The sequence below is a fragment of the Colletotrichum acutatum genome, assembly GCF_030867785.1.
Source record: "Colletotrichum acutatum strain CBS 112980 chromosome Unknown BDZ83scaffold_14, whole genome shotgun sequence".
In the NCBI taxonomy this organism is placed as follows: domain Eukaryota; kingdom Fungi; phylum Ascomycota; class Sordariomycetes; order Glomerellales; family Glomerellaceae; genus Colletotrichum; species Colletotrichum acutatum.
The window spans coordinates 554,110-568,237 of NW_026849008.1; the positions used below are offsets into that span (position 1 = coordinate 554,110).

A 14,128-nucleotide genomic window follows, 5' to 3' on the forward strand; every position below is an offset into this window, starting at 1 on the left:
GAAAGCTCATTCTTGACGTATTGTCGAAACTCTATGGCGCGGTTGTACTGAACTTGGTACGGATTTCTGTCCATGTGGGAGAAAGATAGTTTGCCGGGTGGAAGCTTGTCGCGTACAGATTTCAGAGCTTGACCTTCTGCAGTGTCAAAGTTGCTGGCGCGATGCGCCATCCCCACGCGTCGAAGGTAGAGTGCAATGGGCTCGATTTGAGGGATGCCGATGTTGACGTAGAACCAGTCAGATGTATGTCCTGGTGCGCGAAGCTGAGACCTCCTGAGGGATAGAAAAGATGCTATCCACTTGACCAACCAGTCAGGGACGCCGAGCTCTACCAGAATGTGAGGAAGTGCTTGACGATCAACGTGATCGTAAGCTCCCGAGATGTCCGAGCTGCACATTGTCTTTCGTCTCTTGCACCTCCCCTTATTCTCCAAAGACCAAGCCTTGTAGACGAGGTTGAAGATGTGCTCTAGGGCCTCGGTGGTGCTCCTTCCGACGCATGCGAATTGCCTGTTTGGGAGAAATTTGTGCTGGACCGCAAGTATTTGTAGTCGTGCCGCCACCAGCCTTTGCAGTAGTTTGCCTATACAAGAAAGCAAGGCTATGGAACGATACGCTTTTGGCTGAGCATAGTCCTCCTTGTCAGGCTTGGGAACGACAATCGTTGTCGCGTCGCGATAACAAAGGTGGTGGTGAAACGTCTTGAAGCTGGCGTTGACGAGATGTTTGAAGTATTTGTAAATTTCCGCCCAACCAACCTTGAGGGCGTTGTTGATGATATCGTCGGGCCCGGCAGCCTTGCCTCTTTCTACTGAGGTGAATGCCTCATGCAACTCCTCATCGCTGATACACTGAGGAGTAAAGAGTTGGGGACGTTTGGGGTCAAGCTCGGGTACCTCAGGAGCCGGCGGGTCAGTGGCATCGCTCGATTTGGGCCAAATCTTGTCCTTGAAGCAGTGCAAGCTTTCGTCATCGGTCTGACAGACAGACTCGTCGGGTCGTATAAGCCTCTTCAGATGAACCTGTCGTTGTGGTTGACTCCACGCCGAAACCTACCTCGCTAATTGATGAAGACCCCGTAGTTGAGAAGCCTGGCTAGTCTCTCGAAACGAAGCCATCTTGTGCATCTTGGTGGCGTGACGGGTTTCACGCTTAGCAATGCGACACTTTTCCTCTTGGCCCCGCTGTTTGCGTCGAGATCGAAGCTAATGCAGAATGCGATGCTGATTCTTCTCGTTCTCACGAGCGCGTTGGACGTCTTCCGGGTCCATTTCGGGCTTCGGCCGCGGAGCGGTCTTCCTGTAGCAGGGAATGGTCCGGCGAACAGCTTGGTAGATGGCCAGCACAAGCGCTTTGGCGTAATCATCAACCTCAGCTGCAGTTCGGATAGTGGGGCAGCCGATCGTGAGCAATTGTTTTTTGACCTCTTCGCAGTATTTCTTTTCATTTGCTTTGTCCCAGTTGAAGCGTGGCTCCTTGTCTCGATTGGGCGCAATGGAGATCCTGGTATGGAGCGGCCGGTGGTCTGAATCGAATCCAGGTACTGACAGCACTCGAGTGGGATGGGCCCGAGACTCCAGCCTCTGAGCGGCAAAGGCCAAGTCAATCGTGGTTGAGAAATCGCCGGTGTCGGTAGCCGACCGTGAGTAAGTCCTTAGGCCGGGTGGCAACAAGCATCGCATGCCTGCCATGCTTGTTGCCTGGTGAAGAATTCCGGCGTCTTTCTCAACTTGCGCAACCCTATCTCCACCCCATTCCGGGTGGTGGAGGTTGAAGTTCCCAATCAATACGGCACTTTCGCCAGTGACAGGATGATCTGAAGCTGTCAATAGTTTCGACATGGAGATGGATTGCTTGTTGTTGTAGACGTTGTGGATCGTTATCTCGCCGCAGGACGTATTGAGAAACAAGGAGGCTACCGAGCCATAGTGGTCGTTATCATGTTCCCGCCAATCGATCCTCCAGTCGCTTGGATCGATCGACTTGGTAACATAAAAACCAACAAGCTTGACTGGAAAAGGGTCCTCTGTCGTTTTTGGATTGTCTTTTTCCAAAAGCTCCCTTGCTGGGAGGTACTCAGGGTTGTAGCCTGGACATGATTTCCAAGCGAACTCTGGTGGAGGGTCTTGGATGACAATGACGTCTGGCAGAGGATTCATTGTGGAAGGTGGGCGACCAGGTAGCCCACACGGGCGGGAGAGCGTTTAAGGTTCACCTGAATTAGATCCAGGTTGTTGGCGTAGTCCGAGTCGGAATCGGATGCAGATGCCTCGTCTTCCTGCGCCTCGTGCTGTCGAGCACTTGATGACGAAGTCGAGACCTCATTGTCTGGCTAAACACTCTTTAGATACTTTTGCCACTGTACGCTACGCAACTGTGAGGAAATTCGCACTAAACTTACCTTCTCTTTTCGTGAAGTTCTATTCTTATGCCCTCTTTTCTTCTTGCGGGTATGCCCCATTCCAGCGAACCTCAACGCTGAAAACGACCAGCAATGTGACGATGGTGAATAGATCAAACCAAGCCTAGAAGGCGTCAGTAAGCAATCGGCTCATCCCCGGATGCTTGAGGATACTAACCCAGGAGAAGATTCTCCACTTCACCAGAGCGAGACGTGTTGCGGGCCTTCATCGGGAGTTATGAACACGGTCTGAGGGCGGTGAAGGGAAGACCAGTGGAAGGAAGGGCTAGAAAATAGGTAAACAGATGGAGTGCGAAGCAAAGAAAGAATATGGCGTTGGAGCACCCGTGGGATGTCATGGGACATCCGCATCGCTCCCCGAAGCAGACGGTACCCCTAGGATAAGACCGACTTTTGGTGATGCAACAAACCAAGAGGTATCGTGGCCGAGAAGCAGCTCGTAAGAGAATTATACTAAACGGAAGGTTCGGCGCAAACAAAGCGCAGGGCAAAAGGGCAAAGGCAATTCATTGGCATGACTGAGCCAGCCCAGTTACTTCCTGTAAGTCTTTTGCTTTACAAAAATGATATCGAATTTTAACCCGAAAGCCTCTGCACTCCTGGTTATTTTGTGAAAGGATTTTATTCCTCCAATATGAAATCCGATACCATATCAGTGCCTGGGTCAAGCAGAGAGAGATCCGAGACTTGACAACACGACGGAGACCCACTCCGGGAATCCGGGCACCGGCGGCGGTGCTCTTATCGATAAGGAGGCCGTCTGCCGGCCCGTCCCAAATCAGTCTAGTGAGGGGCAACCCCACCAAAAAATTCGTCTTCACCGATGAGGGTTGGCCAGGGTAGCTGGGTGCAGTGACAATCTCATTGTCAAAAGTCTTGCTCTCAAACATTTGTTTACACGTCCAGCCTCTTCGTAAGAAAGAACAAAAATCCCAACGCTTACTCAACACACCCCTTCTCCACAACACCATATTTCAAGATGGGAAAGAAGAGAGAGAGAGACGAGGCCAAGCCTGCGGAGGATGTCAAGATGGCCGATGAGAGCTCCGACGATGAGGTGAGAGACGAGTCCCTATCTTTCCCACACCAGAGACCATTGTACTCACTCAGGAGACAAGGACTTCGACGTTGTCAATGTCGATTTTGAGTGGTTCAACTTTGACCCCGAGGTCGACTTCCAAGGCACCAAGACGCTACTGCGCCAGCTGCTCGACGTCGACTCCACGCTCTTTGACATCTCAGGCCTCGCCGACCTCATCCTGTCCCAGCCCACCATCGGCTCGACAGTCAAGGTCGACGGCAAGGAGAACGACGCCTACGCGCTCATGACCGCGCTCAACGTCCAAGAGCACAGCCAGAAGCCCGCCATGGCGGAGCTCGCAAAGTACATGATTGAAAAGTCGCAGACCAACCCGGCCCTCGCCGCCGCCGTCCCGCGGGTGCTCAACGACAGCGGCGCGCAGGTGGGCCTGGTGCTGACGGAGCGGCTCATCAACATGCCCTCGGAGATCGCGCCGCCCATGTACCGCATGCTCGTTGACGAGATCGAGGCCGCGGTCGAGGACAAGGAGCCTTACGAGTTCACGCACTACCTGATTCTGTCCAAGACGTACCAGGAGATCGAGTCGACGCTCACCGAGACGGAGAGGAAGGGGAAGAAGGCCAAGGCGGACACGGCGCTGTGGCACTTCCACCCCGAGGACGAGGTCTTTGTGAAGCATGCGGTGGCTCATGGCTCCTTCCAGTTCACAAATGAGGAGAAGGCAGTGGCGGACAGCAAGCGCGCGTTCCAGGAGATGGGTGTCAAGTCGCACGGCCACCTCATCTTGATTGAGGCTAGTAAGTGGGAGGGTGCAGTGCAAGCGGTGGAGCAGTACCTGAGCGCATCTCAATAGAAGGAGGGAAGTAGAAAAAGAAAAGAAGAAGCATGATTTTGAGCAATTTCTTGTCATTTCGTAGTCTATTCTACAGGCTCTAGTCTCTGCATGAGGTACTCGACCTCGACGTCCTTGGTCAGGGGTATCACAAAGTCTTTGTACATGGCCACCACGGCATCGGCGTCAATCTTGGCCTGGTTCTCCGGGCCCGCTCCAATGGAAGGGTCGGTGCCGTAGGTCAGGACCTTGAGCCTAAGGCGTTCGAGAACCTTCTTCTCCACGGCGGCGTTAGTGATGGCCTCGGCGATGCCCTCGCGGTCCTCGGCCTTGATAAGCTTTGTGTACTTTTCCGGATCGGACTGGAACTTGGACTCGGCGACGAACTTGCCAAAGTGTATCCTGCGGGAGAGGGCCTGAAGGCAGGCAATGTCGCAAGTGGCCGAGGAGCCGTAGTTCTCCTGAGACTCGCCGCGGTCCTCGCGGCCGAAATCGGGGCAGAGTGCGGGGAGGAACTTGTCCACGTAAAAGTCCTTGATCTGGTTGTTGACGTTGACGTCGTTGGGGTGCAGGATGCGCGGGTAGTGCAGGGGCTTGAGGATCTGCTTCTGGACGGCTGAGGGGAAGAAGGGGTACTCGTCGGGAGAGTCGTAGCGGCGGATGATGGACTGCAGCTTCTCCTGTTCGCAGAGGTACCAGTCCATGAAGCTCAGTTCGCTGTTTGGTATATTGAGCGCTCCGGGGACATAAATCGTTTTGTTACGGGCAAACTGGGCACGCTCGATAAGGTGAAAAGTGATGGTATCTTCGAGACGACTGTATGGTAGTTGGTGTTAGTTGTGAGTCAACAAACAGCGTTGGAGGTTGGAGGGGGAACCGACATCAACTGGTAGCGAATGCGGGACAAATCCAACGCCTTGGAGGGGTCCGATAGGTCAATGAGAGAGTCCATTTCGTCGTCAATTGATTGGAAGCCGGTTGGATATTGGTAGACCAGTCCCTGGGAGTGATGCTGGTGCGCAGTGGGAGTTTGGACGACGGGTTGGGGCGGGTAACGCATTCGGACTGCCTATCGTCGGGTCGTAAAGGGGAAAAAGCTTGACGGTCGTGAGGATTTGGCTGGGTGCGGGCGGGTGACAACCGAGGCCGATGACGCTCCCAGCGAAAGGAGACAAGTCCCCGGCGGGCACTCCAGAACAGAAAAAAAAAAAAAAAGACTTGTCCCAACGCAGCACAAGCGCGAGGCTGCCCGTCTCTGACCCCCGTGCACTGCACCTGCAGGTCGCTGCCCCCAAGAGATCGGGTGGCTTAAGCGGGCACCAATCAGTGGCCCCTGCCATCCTTTACAGCCAAGTCGCCCCCCAAATCTTGCAGCCTCGTACCTCGTTAGCGTGCCCAGGTGTCCCGTGTGCCCGTGTGCCCCGTGCAGGGAGCTTCTCGGGTGTTTAGCGCGTCATCCAGAACAGGAGGCGTCCCCAACCGGGTTGTTGCCGGGATCATTGCTGGGAGTGTGGATACGTATCTGATTCTCGACCGAGACGACAAAACTCGACCCGGTCGAAAAGAAGCACAAACCCGGAGCGAGCTGTTCCCACAACGCCCAGCTGCGAAATCACCACCTTCTCTCCTTTTCCGCCCCGTTCGTCCTTCCTCGCCTCCTCCCCCTTTGTGCCACTCATTGTCGTGCGCATCGGACGGGAGAGCACACGTACGCATGGCCGCCTCGGATCACGACCAGTATGGCTTCCACGACGATGCGGCCGCCGGAGACGACCAATCCGTCTTGTCTGTAAGTCGAACTTTGCCACTCGCGTGACAACTTTGTTCGTCGAGACTTGGATGATTGACCAAAGTATCGTATCGGTAGACTCGCGGTATAGAAGCATTCGGGCGCAAGGTCACGACAACAGCAAGCCATTTGATGGGTCCTCTGTCCGAGCAAGGGAACAATAATCATCACCACTACCATGGCGCTCTGGCCGAGGTCCACAAGCAGCTCCGGCGGCCAACTATCCAACGAAGCATGTTTTCCATGGCAAAAACGACGCCGACAGACATGGTCCGGTCCAAGCTGTCCACGACGGAGATTCAGCATCGCGCCCTGACGTACTTACCCGACGAACTGCTAGCGAATATTCCCGAGAGCGATAATTCATACTCCCTCTTCCAGGGCTTCAAAGCCAGCTTCCCGGACCTGACTGAAGAAGGTAGGAAGCATCGACGGCGGGTATCGAGGGGCAGGAAGCTTTTGGAGGATACGGAAAACACTGCCGGCACACCCCAGGCGCTGCACAATCTGAAGAAAGACAAGGCCTCGATGATGCACGAGCTCGAGATGCTGGGTGTCCGTAAGAACATGGCAAGCAGTGAGATCCGTGACATTGACAACAAGATTGCCAATCTGCACGGTATGCGCCGGATCATCCTGGACAGACTGGCCAACTTGGAGCAAGAGGAAACGTTGCTGGAACATGACCGTGAGTTGCACAACCATCTGGGCTCTCAGGTGACTCGCTTGGTACTAACTAGCTTCAGTCATGGATGTCGAGACACGGTTAGAAGACGCTCAGGAGCTCGTCGACGAAGCCGAGTCGATTGCGATAAACACACCCACGAAGACCGAGGAAGATCTGGCTGGCGAGGATGACTCTGGTTTCATGTCACAGTCGGTGTACGAGAAGCTCCCAACAACAGCTGGCACACCGGCATCAAAGGCAAAGAAGAGAGTAGTCCGCCGGAAATCGATGCCAATCTTGCACGAGCATTTTGAGGCAGGCACGGCTATTAGGGAAATTCGCGCGCACCAGGACACGATTACGGCTCTCGACTTTGATGCACCCTTCGGAACAATGGTGACCTCGGCCATGGACGACTCGATCAGGGTCTGGGATCTTAATGCTGGACGATGCATTGGTTTGCTGGATGGGCACACGGCCTCAGTTCGCACGTTGCAAGTGGATGACAACTTCCTCGCGACCGGCGGCATGGACGCTACGATTCGACTCTGGGACTTGAGCAAGGCCCACTACGACCCCCACGGAAGCCAGTACGGAAGGGACGAAGACGAAGACGGCATCGCATTTGAGAACCCCGACGATGGACCGGTCGAGCCTCCTGAAGGAAGCATGAGAGATTGCCATCTCTACACCCTGCAATCCCATGTTGACGAAATCACGGCGCTCCACTTCAGAAACGATACGCTCGTGTCCGGCTCGGCAGACAAGACATTGCGACAGTGGGATCTTGAAAAGGGCCGCTGCGTCCAGACGCTGGACGTTATGTGGGCGGCAGCGCAGGCATCCGCGTCTCTCGGCAGTGAAAGCTCCTGGAGGCAGACGAATCGGGCACCGGCGCAGCAAGCCGATTTTATCGGTGCCCTCCAAGTTTTCGAGACTGCTCTTGCGTGCGGTACTGCCGACGGCATGGTTCGGCTGTGGGATTTGCGAAGCGGACAGGTTCACCGAAGCTTAGTGGGACACACAGGACCCGTGACATGCTTGCAGTTCGATGATGTTCACCTTGTGACTGGTAGCATGGACAGGAGCATTAGAGTGAGTTTGACCTTACTTCATTTAAGCCAGGGCATTGCTAATCATGAACAGATCTGGGATCTCCGTACAGGATCTATCTACGACGCCTATGCGTACGACAACGCCATCACAAGCATGATGTTTGATGAGCGGAGAATCGTCAGCGCAGCAGGCGAGGACGTGGTGAAGGTGTACGATAAGGTGGAAGGCCGCCAATGGGACTGCGGCGCGGGCATCTCTGATGCTGAGGAGGGCAAGACACCTGCTGTGGTGGAGCGTGTACGTGTCAAGGACGGCTACCTGGTGGAGGGACGACAGGACGGTATTGTAGGAGTATGGACATGTTAGAGTATACAGAACCCCCTTTCAACAGAGCGAATACAACGCGATTATGACACAGGCAGAGAAGATGAGAAATTTCAAGTTCTCAACCAAACACTGAAGAAACGTGATGAGGGGGCCTATAATTTTCATCTGGATGTTACAATGCTAGAGTCTAGAGAAACATCCCCTTTTTGGCTTCGTTTTTGACTTCAAGAACGCAACCGATTGAAGCTATGTAGCAAAGCGTCTAGGGGTGTTCATCCGACATGCTCCCGAGCTAAAATGCAGGAAGCAGTTGCCATGATCAGACGGAGACCCGCTCACCCAAACATCTCCAACTTTTTTTTCCTCGTACCTTTGCATCATTTACTCACGCCAAAACTCACCAGACTTGATCCGACACCCGACTTTGAGGAGAGCCTTTCATGCCATAACCAAGAAAATTCAGGAGAGTAAAAGGGGCCGTATGTATGAGGGCATAGAATAAGGGTCCTTGAGAGAAAGGGAGCCAGAATGTCCATCTTTGATAACCCCGCCCTCACCAAAGAGTGCAGCGGGACAGCGGCGTCGATCCGCGCGGACGTCGTCGGCCACCTCTCCGCCGAATTCCCTCCGCCTCCGCGACCGTTTGAGAGCAATGCCGAAGAACATAGTCTGGAGCCCGTTGGGTCGGAGATTTTGAGAGTTGTGGAGGGGTTGGCTTCTAAGGTTCTAGGGCTGTGTGCGTCAGCAGGCTATGATGTGGATTTGAGCGAATACACAGCACCACCAGCACCACCAGCACCACCATCAGGGCTGGCGTCGGAATCGGTGATTGATCGTCTCGATGGAGAGATTGAGCGGACCTACCGGCGGTTCTATGACTATGTCTACACGGACCTGCCGTTTTGTTGGAGGTTGTTGTACACGGAGTTGAGTCTGCTCAAGTTTTCGGCGGTGGTGTTTTTGTATGTTGCTAGGACGGTGGCGCGGGATGGGACAATGGAGGAGGAGCATGAAGAGGGAGACGAGGAAGAGAAAGTGCTGGATGAGCTCGTCGCCGTGTTGGATAAGGCTCTCATCCTCGCCGGCGGGGCGGGATTGAAGCGCGGGAGGAGGACGATCTCGAGGCTGCTCGGGTACCTCGACTCGGAGACGCTCTCGCCTTCACCGCGTTCGTCTCTCCCGGCGAGATTTCCTTCTTCGCGGACGTTTACGCCGCCTGTTGGCCGGCCTATTCGCGTCGTGGATCGTATGTCGATGTCGGCTTTTCAAGCGTACCTGGACGGACGGCACCGTCTAGACAAGGAGGCAGACGTGGATATGGACCTGGGGCCGGAGCCGCTGGTCCTGACGTCGCTGATGACGGAGTGGCCTGCGCTCTCTACAAGACCGTGGTCGTCGCCTAGGTACTTGATGTCGAGGACACATGGCGGGCGGAGGCTTGTGCCTGTGGAGGTTGGGCGTAGCTATGTTGATGAGGGGTGGACACAGGAGTTGATTTCGTTTCGGGAGTTGTTGGCGCGCGTTGTTGCGTCTGGGTCTCCATCGACTGCAGCATCGACGGCAACATCGATGACGACGATGACAGTGAGGACGGAGGACGGAACAGAAAAGGCAACGGAAAAGGCAACGACGTACCTGGCCCAACACGAACTCTTCGCGCAGCTCCCGCACCTGCTAAACGACATCCTCACGCCAGACCACTGCTTCACCTCGCCGCCAGCGCACCCGCTTAACCAAAGCGCCAACAAGCCGGAGCTGGACGTGCCGTTGGTGAATGCATGGTTCGGCCCGGCGGGGACGATTACGCCGTTGCATACGGACGGGTATCATAACTTGCTGTGTCAGGTTGTCGGGGAGAAGTATGTACGGTTATACGCGCCGCGGGATTCGGAGGCCTTGTGTCCGAGGGGATTCGATGGTGATGACGACTATAACGACGATGAAGGAGACGAAGGAGGAGAAGGGAATGGACAAGATGAGGAGAGCAAGGCAGGCCAGGGAGTCAAGAAGGTAGACATGAGCAACACCAGCGCCTTTGACGTCGGCGCCGTGGAGGGCTGGGACCCGGACACGGAGGGTCGCGATCCGATGGAGCTCGAGGAGTTTCGGGGGCTGCGGTACTGGGATTGCGTGCTGGGACCGGGGGAGGTGTTGTATATACCCATCGGCTGGTGGCACTACGTCCGCAGTCTGAGTGTGAGTTTCAGCGTGAGCTTTTGGTGGAATGGGGATCATCATATTGGTCCGGAGGGGAGGGGAGATGATTGATATCACGTCTTGAGGGAGTCTGAGTCTAGGTGAAGTGTTTACTTTTATAGCTTGAGAAGAAATACCCCTCTCGAATAAGAGGTACAACAAGCCTCGGGTCATATTTTCATTCCATCATGTCATCTACGTAAAATATTATTCATCAACTACGATATCAGCTCGCAGCGGCAGCAGCCTCATCAGCCTCGGCGCTCTCCCCTGTGCCCCCCTGCGCCTGACGCCTCGCCTTAGCTCCCGCCTTCAACTTCTCCCACTTTTCGCGATACTTTTCCAGCGTCCGCGCCATTGTGCGATTCTCCTTCTCCAGCGCCTCCATGCGCTGCATCGCCATGGCCATCTGCTCTTCCAGCTCCTTGTTCCGTACCTTCAACACGGCGTCTGTGCTCGACATGCCCCCGCCACCACCGGCGGTAAAAGGAGACGCCCCAACCGTCGCAGGCGACCCGGGCCGTCTTAGACGGATACTCTCCGCCAGGGCCAGACTCGAATTCTGCGCCGTGGCCTCAAACGCGTGGAGCCGTTTGCTGAGCTTGTCGAGCATGTCCTTGAGGCCTCTGTTTTCGAGGTAGAGTTCCTCGACGGTGTTTTTGAGGTTCTGTTCTGTGTTGGGTTTGCTGGCGGTGCGGCGTCGCACGCCGGGGGAGGTTGGTGCTGCCATCATCATGGACGGAGACTCGCGGGCGTCGACAAAGTCGTCCTCGTCGTCTTCGATGAGGCTGTCACCTGCGCCGCTGCCGCCGGCACCGCTTCCAACGCCGCTGTGGAGCGAGGCCTCGAGGCGGCGCTTCTCCTTATCGGCAAAGTTGAGGATGTTGGCATAGGACATTGTGTGCCCGCTCGTTGGGACGACGTAGAAGGAGTCGTTGGGGTTGTTTGCCGAGATCGCGCGGAGGGTGGCGCGCGAGTAGATTTTGGAGAGGTCTGGCTCGGCGGGGGCTGCTGGAGAGGGTTTGAGTCTGGTGCGCTTTGCCGGGGCCGGTTCTGGTGTCTCCATAGGGGGTTCCGGGATGGACGACGACGAGGTTATCGATGAGGATTCCTCGGTGATAAGGGGCAGGCCTGCGAAGGCGAGGGGCGCGGAGAGGCGGTTGATGATGTTGCCAAAGGTGCTGTAGAAGCGGGAGTATCCGTCGTCGCTGGCAGCCGGCGAGGCGACTTCTTCCGTCTTCTTGGGCTCCGTCTCCCTTCGCGGGGAGTCGGCCGTTGGAGGAATCCATCCCGGCTTGCCGGACTGGTCGAGGACGTTTTGCATCTTTGTCCTCGAGCCGTCCCTCCGAGCTTGGACTTCCATGTTGCCCGGCGCCTGGTCGTTTGTGACGCTCGGCGGGATGGGCTGGCTCCGGTTCCTGCTTCCGCGAATACCTCGCGCCGAGGCGAGGTTGCTCGCGATAGAGGAGGTCATCTCGCGGCTCGGGTACCGGCGCTGCTGCGTCAGGGACGGAACACCCTTCACCGTGGCGACGGGGCTTCCGCCAGCGGACTGCTGCTGCTGGCCTGATCCGGACTTGGTACGGCCATCATCAGGTGAGGAGATATCGCTTGTAGCATCGGAGGCTTGCGATTCCTGCTTCTCGTCGATGGTCTCGGAGGAGGGGTTCTGGCTGGCAGCGGCGCGGCGGTCAAAGGGTATCTTGAGGAGTTCGGCGAGGCGCTGGTGGTGCTCTTCGAGGAGCTTTAGGGTGCGCAGGGCCTCGATGCTCGAGGTGGAGCGGGCCGCGTTGGCAAATTCGCCGGCGGCGAGGGCGTGTTCGTTGATTGCTACCGTCGTCTCGGACTGGTGCTGGGCGTTCGAGGCCGCTTTGGCATGGTCATGCGCCTAGGTGATTACTGTTAGGACGGTGGTGCTAGAGACACTGTCTCGTAGATGCCTTTAAGGGCCGAGGTTACCTTGACAAGCGAAGACTCGTCCATCGCAAAAAGAACTGCAGGGCAGCAGGTGGGCTGCCGGTGATGTGTCAAGGGACGGAGTGCCGGTGCCGGTTCGGTTTCGGAAGACGTTGGGGAATAGTTTCTGGTCCAAGTCGGCTGTCCGCACGTCTGCTTTTGGATCACGCGACCGCCTGAGACCGATACAGACGGTGGTAGTGGTGGAGAGGTGGAGGGATGTACGGATATGCGCCGATGGAGGTACGGAGGAGGTCCAACGAACCGGCCTTTGACGTTCGGTGACCGGTGGTTGGGTCGGGGTGCGTTGCGGTCGCGGAGGTTTCCCCAGAGTCGCTAGAAGATGACCCCCCCGCTTGTTCTCTTCTCCGGTTGCAGTCAGGTGGGCAGTGGACAATAAGGTAGGTGCAGAAGCATGCGGGACGATGCTTGGTTCGCTTCCAGTGAGAAGGGGGCTAAGGGGGCCCAGATTGGGCGGTTGGAGTACGTAAGCTTTCCATTCGTCAAAGCGTCCTCTTCCCGCTACTGGCTACCCACGCACCTTGCCAAAATCGTCAAGGCCAATTGGAAGCGAAGAGACCGATCCCACGTCACCAGGTGCTAGTAATTGCCTCAAGCGACTTGTTGGAAGCTAGCTTCACCTACTCCGACTAATGACATCTCGATGATGTTGCTAGAAAATTCAAAAGAGACTTCAGGCGGCTTTTGTGAAGGGAAGTTGGTGCCGCTGTACCACTGCAGGACACGCTATACAAAGCACCGAAACAATCGAGCAGATCGTGATACCCGTGTTTACAGTCAACATTCACTTGTCAAAGTTTTTAAGCCACCAGTCGTCACTTGCATTGTCAAATATGATATGTTAATAAATAATCGAGTACTAGCAGCGCGACGTGCGTCTGGAAGGCAAGTTGGAAGTGACTCGTCAATCCAGACCATGACGATGACAGTAAGTGCCGGAACTGAGACAGGCCAACAACTAGAGATATTCTGGATGACGCAAAATACATGTCAAAGGAACCCAGCAACTTGGGCATCGTCTCTGCGAGTGAGTCTGTTGGAACGTGGGTGCGCTGTGGCTGCGACCTGTCCCCCGCCCTAACAATCGTGCGAGAGGGACGGCATTGTCCAATATCCAGTTGCGCGGTGTCTCGTCGCTCCAGAGACGAGCCTATCACGATGAAGGAATAAGAAGGGCCACTGCAAGCCCGCAAGCCGCAGGCCGTAAACCGCAAGACACATTTCGCACTTGCAAAGGCCCCTGACGTAGCTATGGTTCCCCCCAAGCCAGCACCTGATCCAAACGGGCAACCCAACGGCCACAACCGTCCCGAATCGGGCCAGCCATCGAAACCTTGCTGGGAAATCCATCTGCAAATCTGCCAGACGTGCATGCATCGCCAGGAGTAGGAGCGCGGACTGGCGGACTGATTCGGGCTGGGTGGGTGAGAAAGGTGGGATGAAAGGCTCCGGGTCAGCCGTTGATACGCTGGTTGGGATCTGCCGGTCTCTCTGGTTCGACCTACCTAAGGTACGCCAGAGACCATGTGGTGCTGGTGCATCCGGCTAGAGTGGAATGGAGCTGGTCGGCCGGTGGTGAGATGTGATCTGAGCAGTGAGCCGAGGCGGCAAGTCGGAAACTCAGGAGATGATACTTGGTGCTGTTAAGAGGGCACGCCGCACACTAAGCCACATACTCTTCGGTTTGCTGGGGCCTTGGAGAGATTGACTTTGGGTGCATCTGGCGGAATCATCCCGATGCAGGTCCCAGATCCCAGGTGTAATTCGCAGAGGGAAAGTTCATGGGATGGCTGGTTGGCTGGCGCGGAGATGGAATGGGG

The 14,128-nt window shown here is 55.9% G+C and overlaps 6 protein-coding genes across 6 annotated transcripts; 3 read left to right on the forward strand and 3 right to left on the reverse strand.

Moving 5' to 3' along the window:
• Positions 1-801: 801 nt before the first annotated feature.
• On the reverse strand, positions 802-2,516 carry BDZ83DRAFT_90067 (uncharacterized protein). Its single transcript, XM_060515991.1, has one exon. It carries the CDS (start codon positions 2,157-2,159, stop codon positions 1,206-1,208), a length of 954 nt encoding a protein of 317 aa, XP_060369070.1. The 5' UTR covers positions 2,160-2,516; the 3' UTR covers positions 802-1,205.
• An 885-nt stretch (positions 2,517-3,401) lies between these two features.
• BDZ83DRAFT_569358 (p21-C-terminal region-binding protein-domain-containing protein) lies at positions 3,402-4,317 on the forward strand (the record flags this gene model as incomplete). The annotated part of the gene is made up of 2 exons (XM_060504185.1): positions 3,402-3,479; positions 3,541-4,317. 2 exons carry the CDS (start codon positions 3,402-3,404, stop codon positions 4,315-4,317), a joined length of 855 nt encoding a protein of 284 aa, XP_060369071.1.
• A 65-nt stretch (positions 4,318-4,382) lies between these two features.
• On the reverse strand, positions 4,383-5,248 carry BDZ83DRAFT_569613 (chorismate mutase; the record flags this gene model as incomplete). The annotated part of the gene is made up of 2 exons (XM_060504214.1): positions 4,383-5,112; positions 5,178-5,248. 2 exons carry the CDS (start codon positions 5,246-5,248, stop codon positions 4,383-4,385), a joined length of 801 nt encoding a protein of 266 aa, XP_060369072.1.
• A 440-nt stretch (positions 5,249-5,688) lies between these two features.
• Positions 5,689-8,228, forward strand: BDZ83DRAFT_607750 (mitochondrial division protein 1). Its single transcript, XM_060507448.1, has 4 exons — positions 5,689-6,085; positions 6,164-6,773; positions 6,832-7,847; positions 7,899-8,228. Exons 1-4 carry the CDS (start codon positions 6,011-6,013, stop codon positions 8,172-8,174), a joined length of 1,977 nt encoding a protein of 658 aa, XP_060369073.1. The 5' UTR covers positions 5,689-6,010; the 3' UTR covers positions 8,175-8,228.
• A 254-nt stretch (positions 8,229-8,482) lies between these two features.
• Positions 8,483-10,483, forward strand: BDZ83DRAFT_607755 (uncharacterized protein). The gene has a single exon (XM_060507449.1). The coding sequence runs from the start codon at positions 8,664-8,666 to the stop codon at positions 10,401-10,403; it is 1,740 nt and encodes a 579-aa protein (XP_060369074.1). The 5' UTR covers positions 8,483-8,663; the 3' UTR covers positions 10,404-10,483.
• Positions 10,484-10,557: 74 nt separating this feature from the next.
• Positions 10,558-12,947, reverse strand: BDZ83DRAFT_748804 (uncharacterized protein; the record flags this gene model as incomplete). The annotated part of the gene is made up of 2 exons (XM_060513669.1): positions 10,558-12,219; positions 12,933-12,947. The coding sequence occupies 2 exons, from the start codon at positions 12,945-12,947 to the stop codon at positions 10,558-10,560; spliced, it is 1,677 nt and encodes a 558-aa protein (XP_060369075.1).
• Positions 12,948-14,128: the final 1,181 nt, after the last annotated feature.

Coding starts and splice junctions, on each gene's coding strand:
- BDZ83DRAFT_90067 (XM_060515991.1), bottom strand. CDS start 2,159: ATGAATCCTCTGCCAGACGTCATTGTCATCCAAGACCCTCCACCAGAG.
- BDZ83DRAFT_607750 (XM_060507448.1), top strand. CDS start 6,011: ATGGCCGCCTCGGATCACGACCAGTATGGCTTCCACGACGATGCGGCC. Junction 6,086..6,163: donor ACGACCAATCCGTCTTGTCT/GTAAGTCGAACT, acceptor TCGTATCGGTAG/ACTCGCGGTATAGAAGCATT. Junction 6,774..6,831: donor AACGTTGCTGGAACATGACC/GTGAGTTGCACA, acceptor AACTAGCTTCAG/TCATGGATGTCGAGACACGG.
- BDZ83DRAFT_607755 (XM_060507449.1), top strand. CDS start 8,664: ATGTCCATCTTTGATAACCCCGCCCTCACCAAAGAGTGCAGCGGGACA.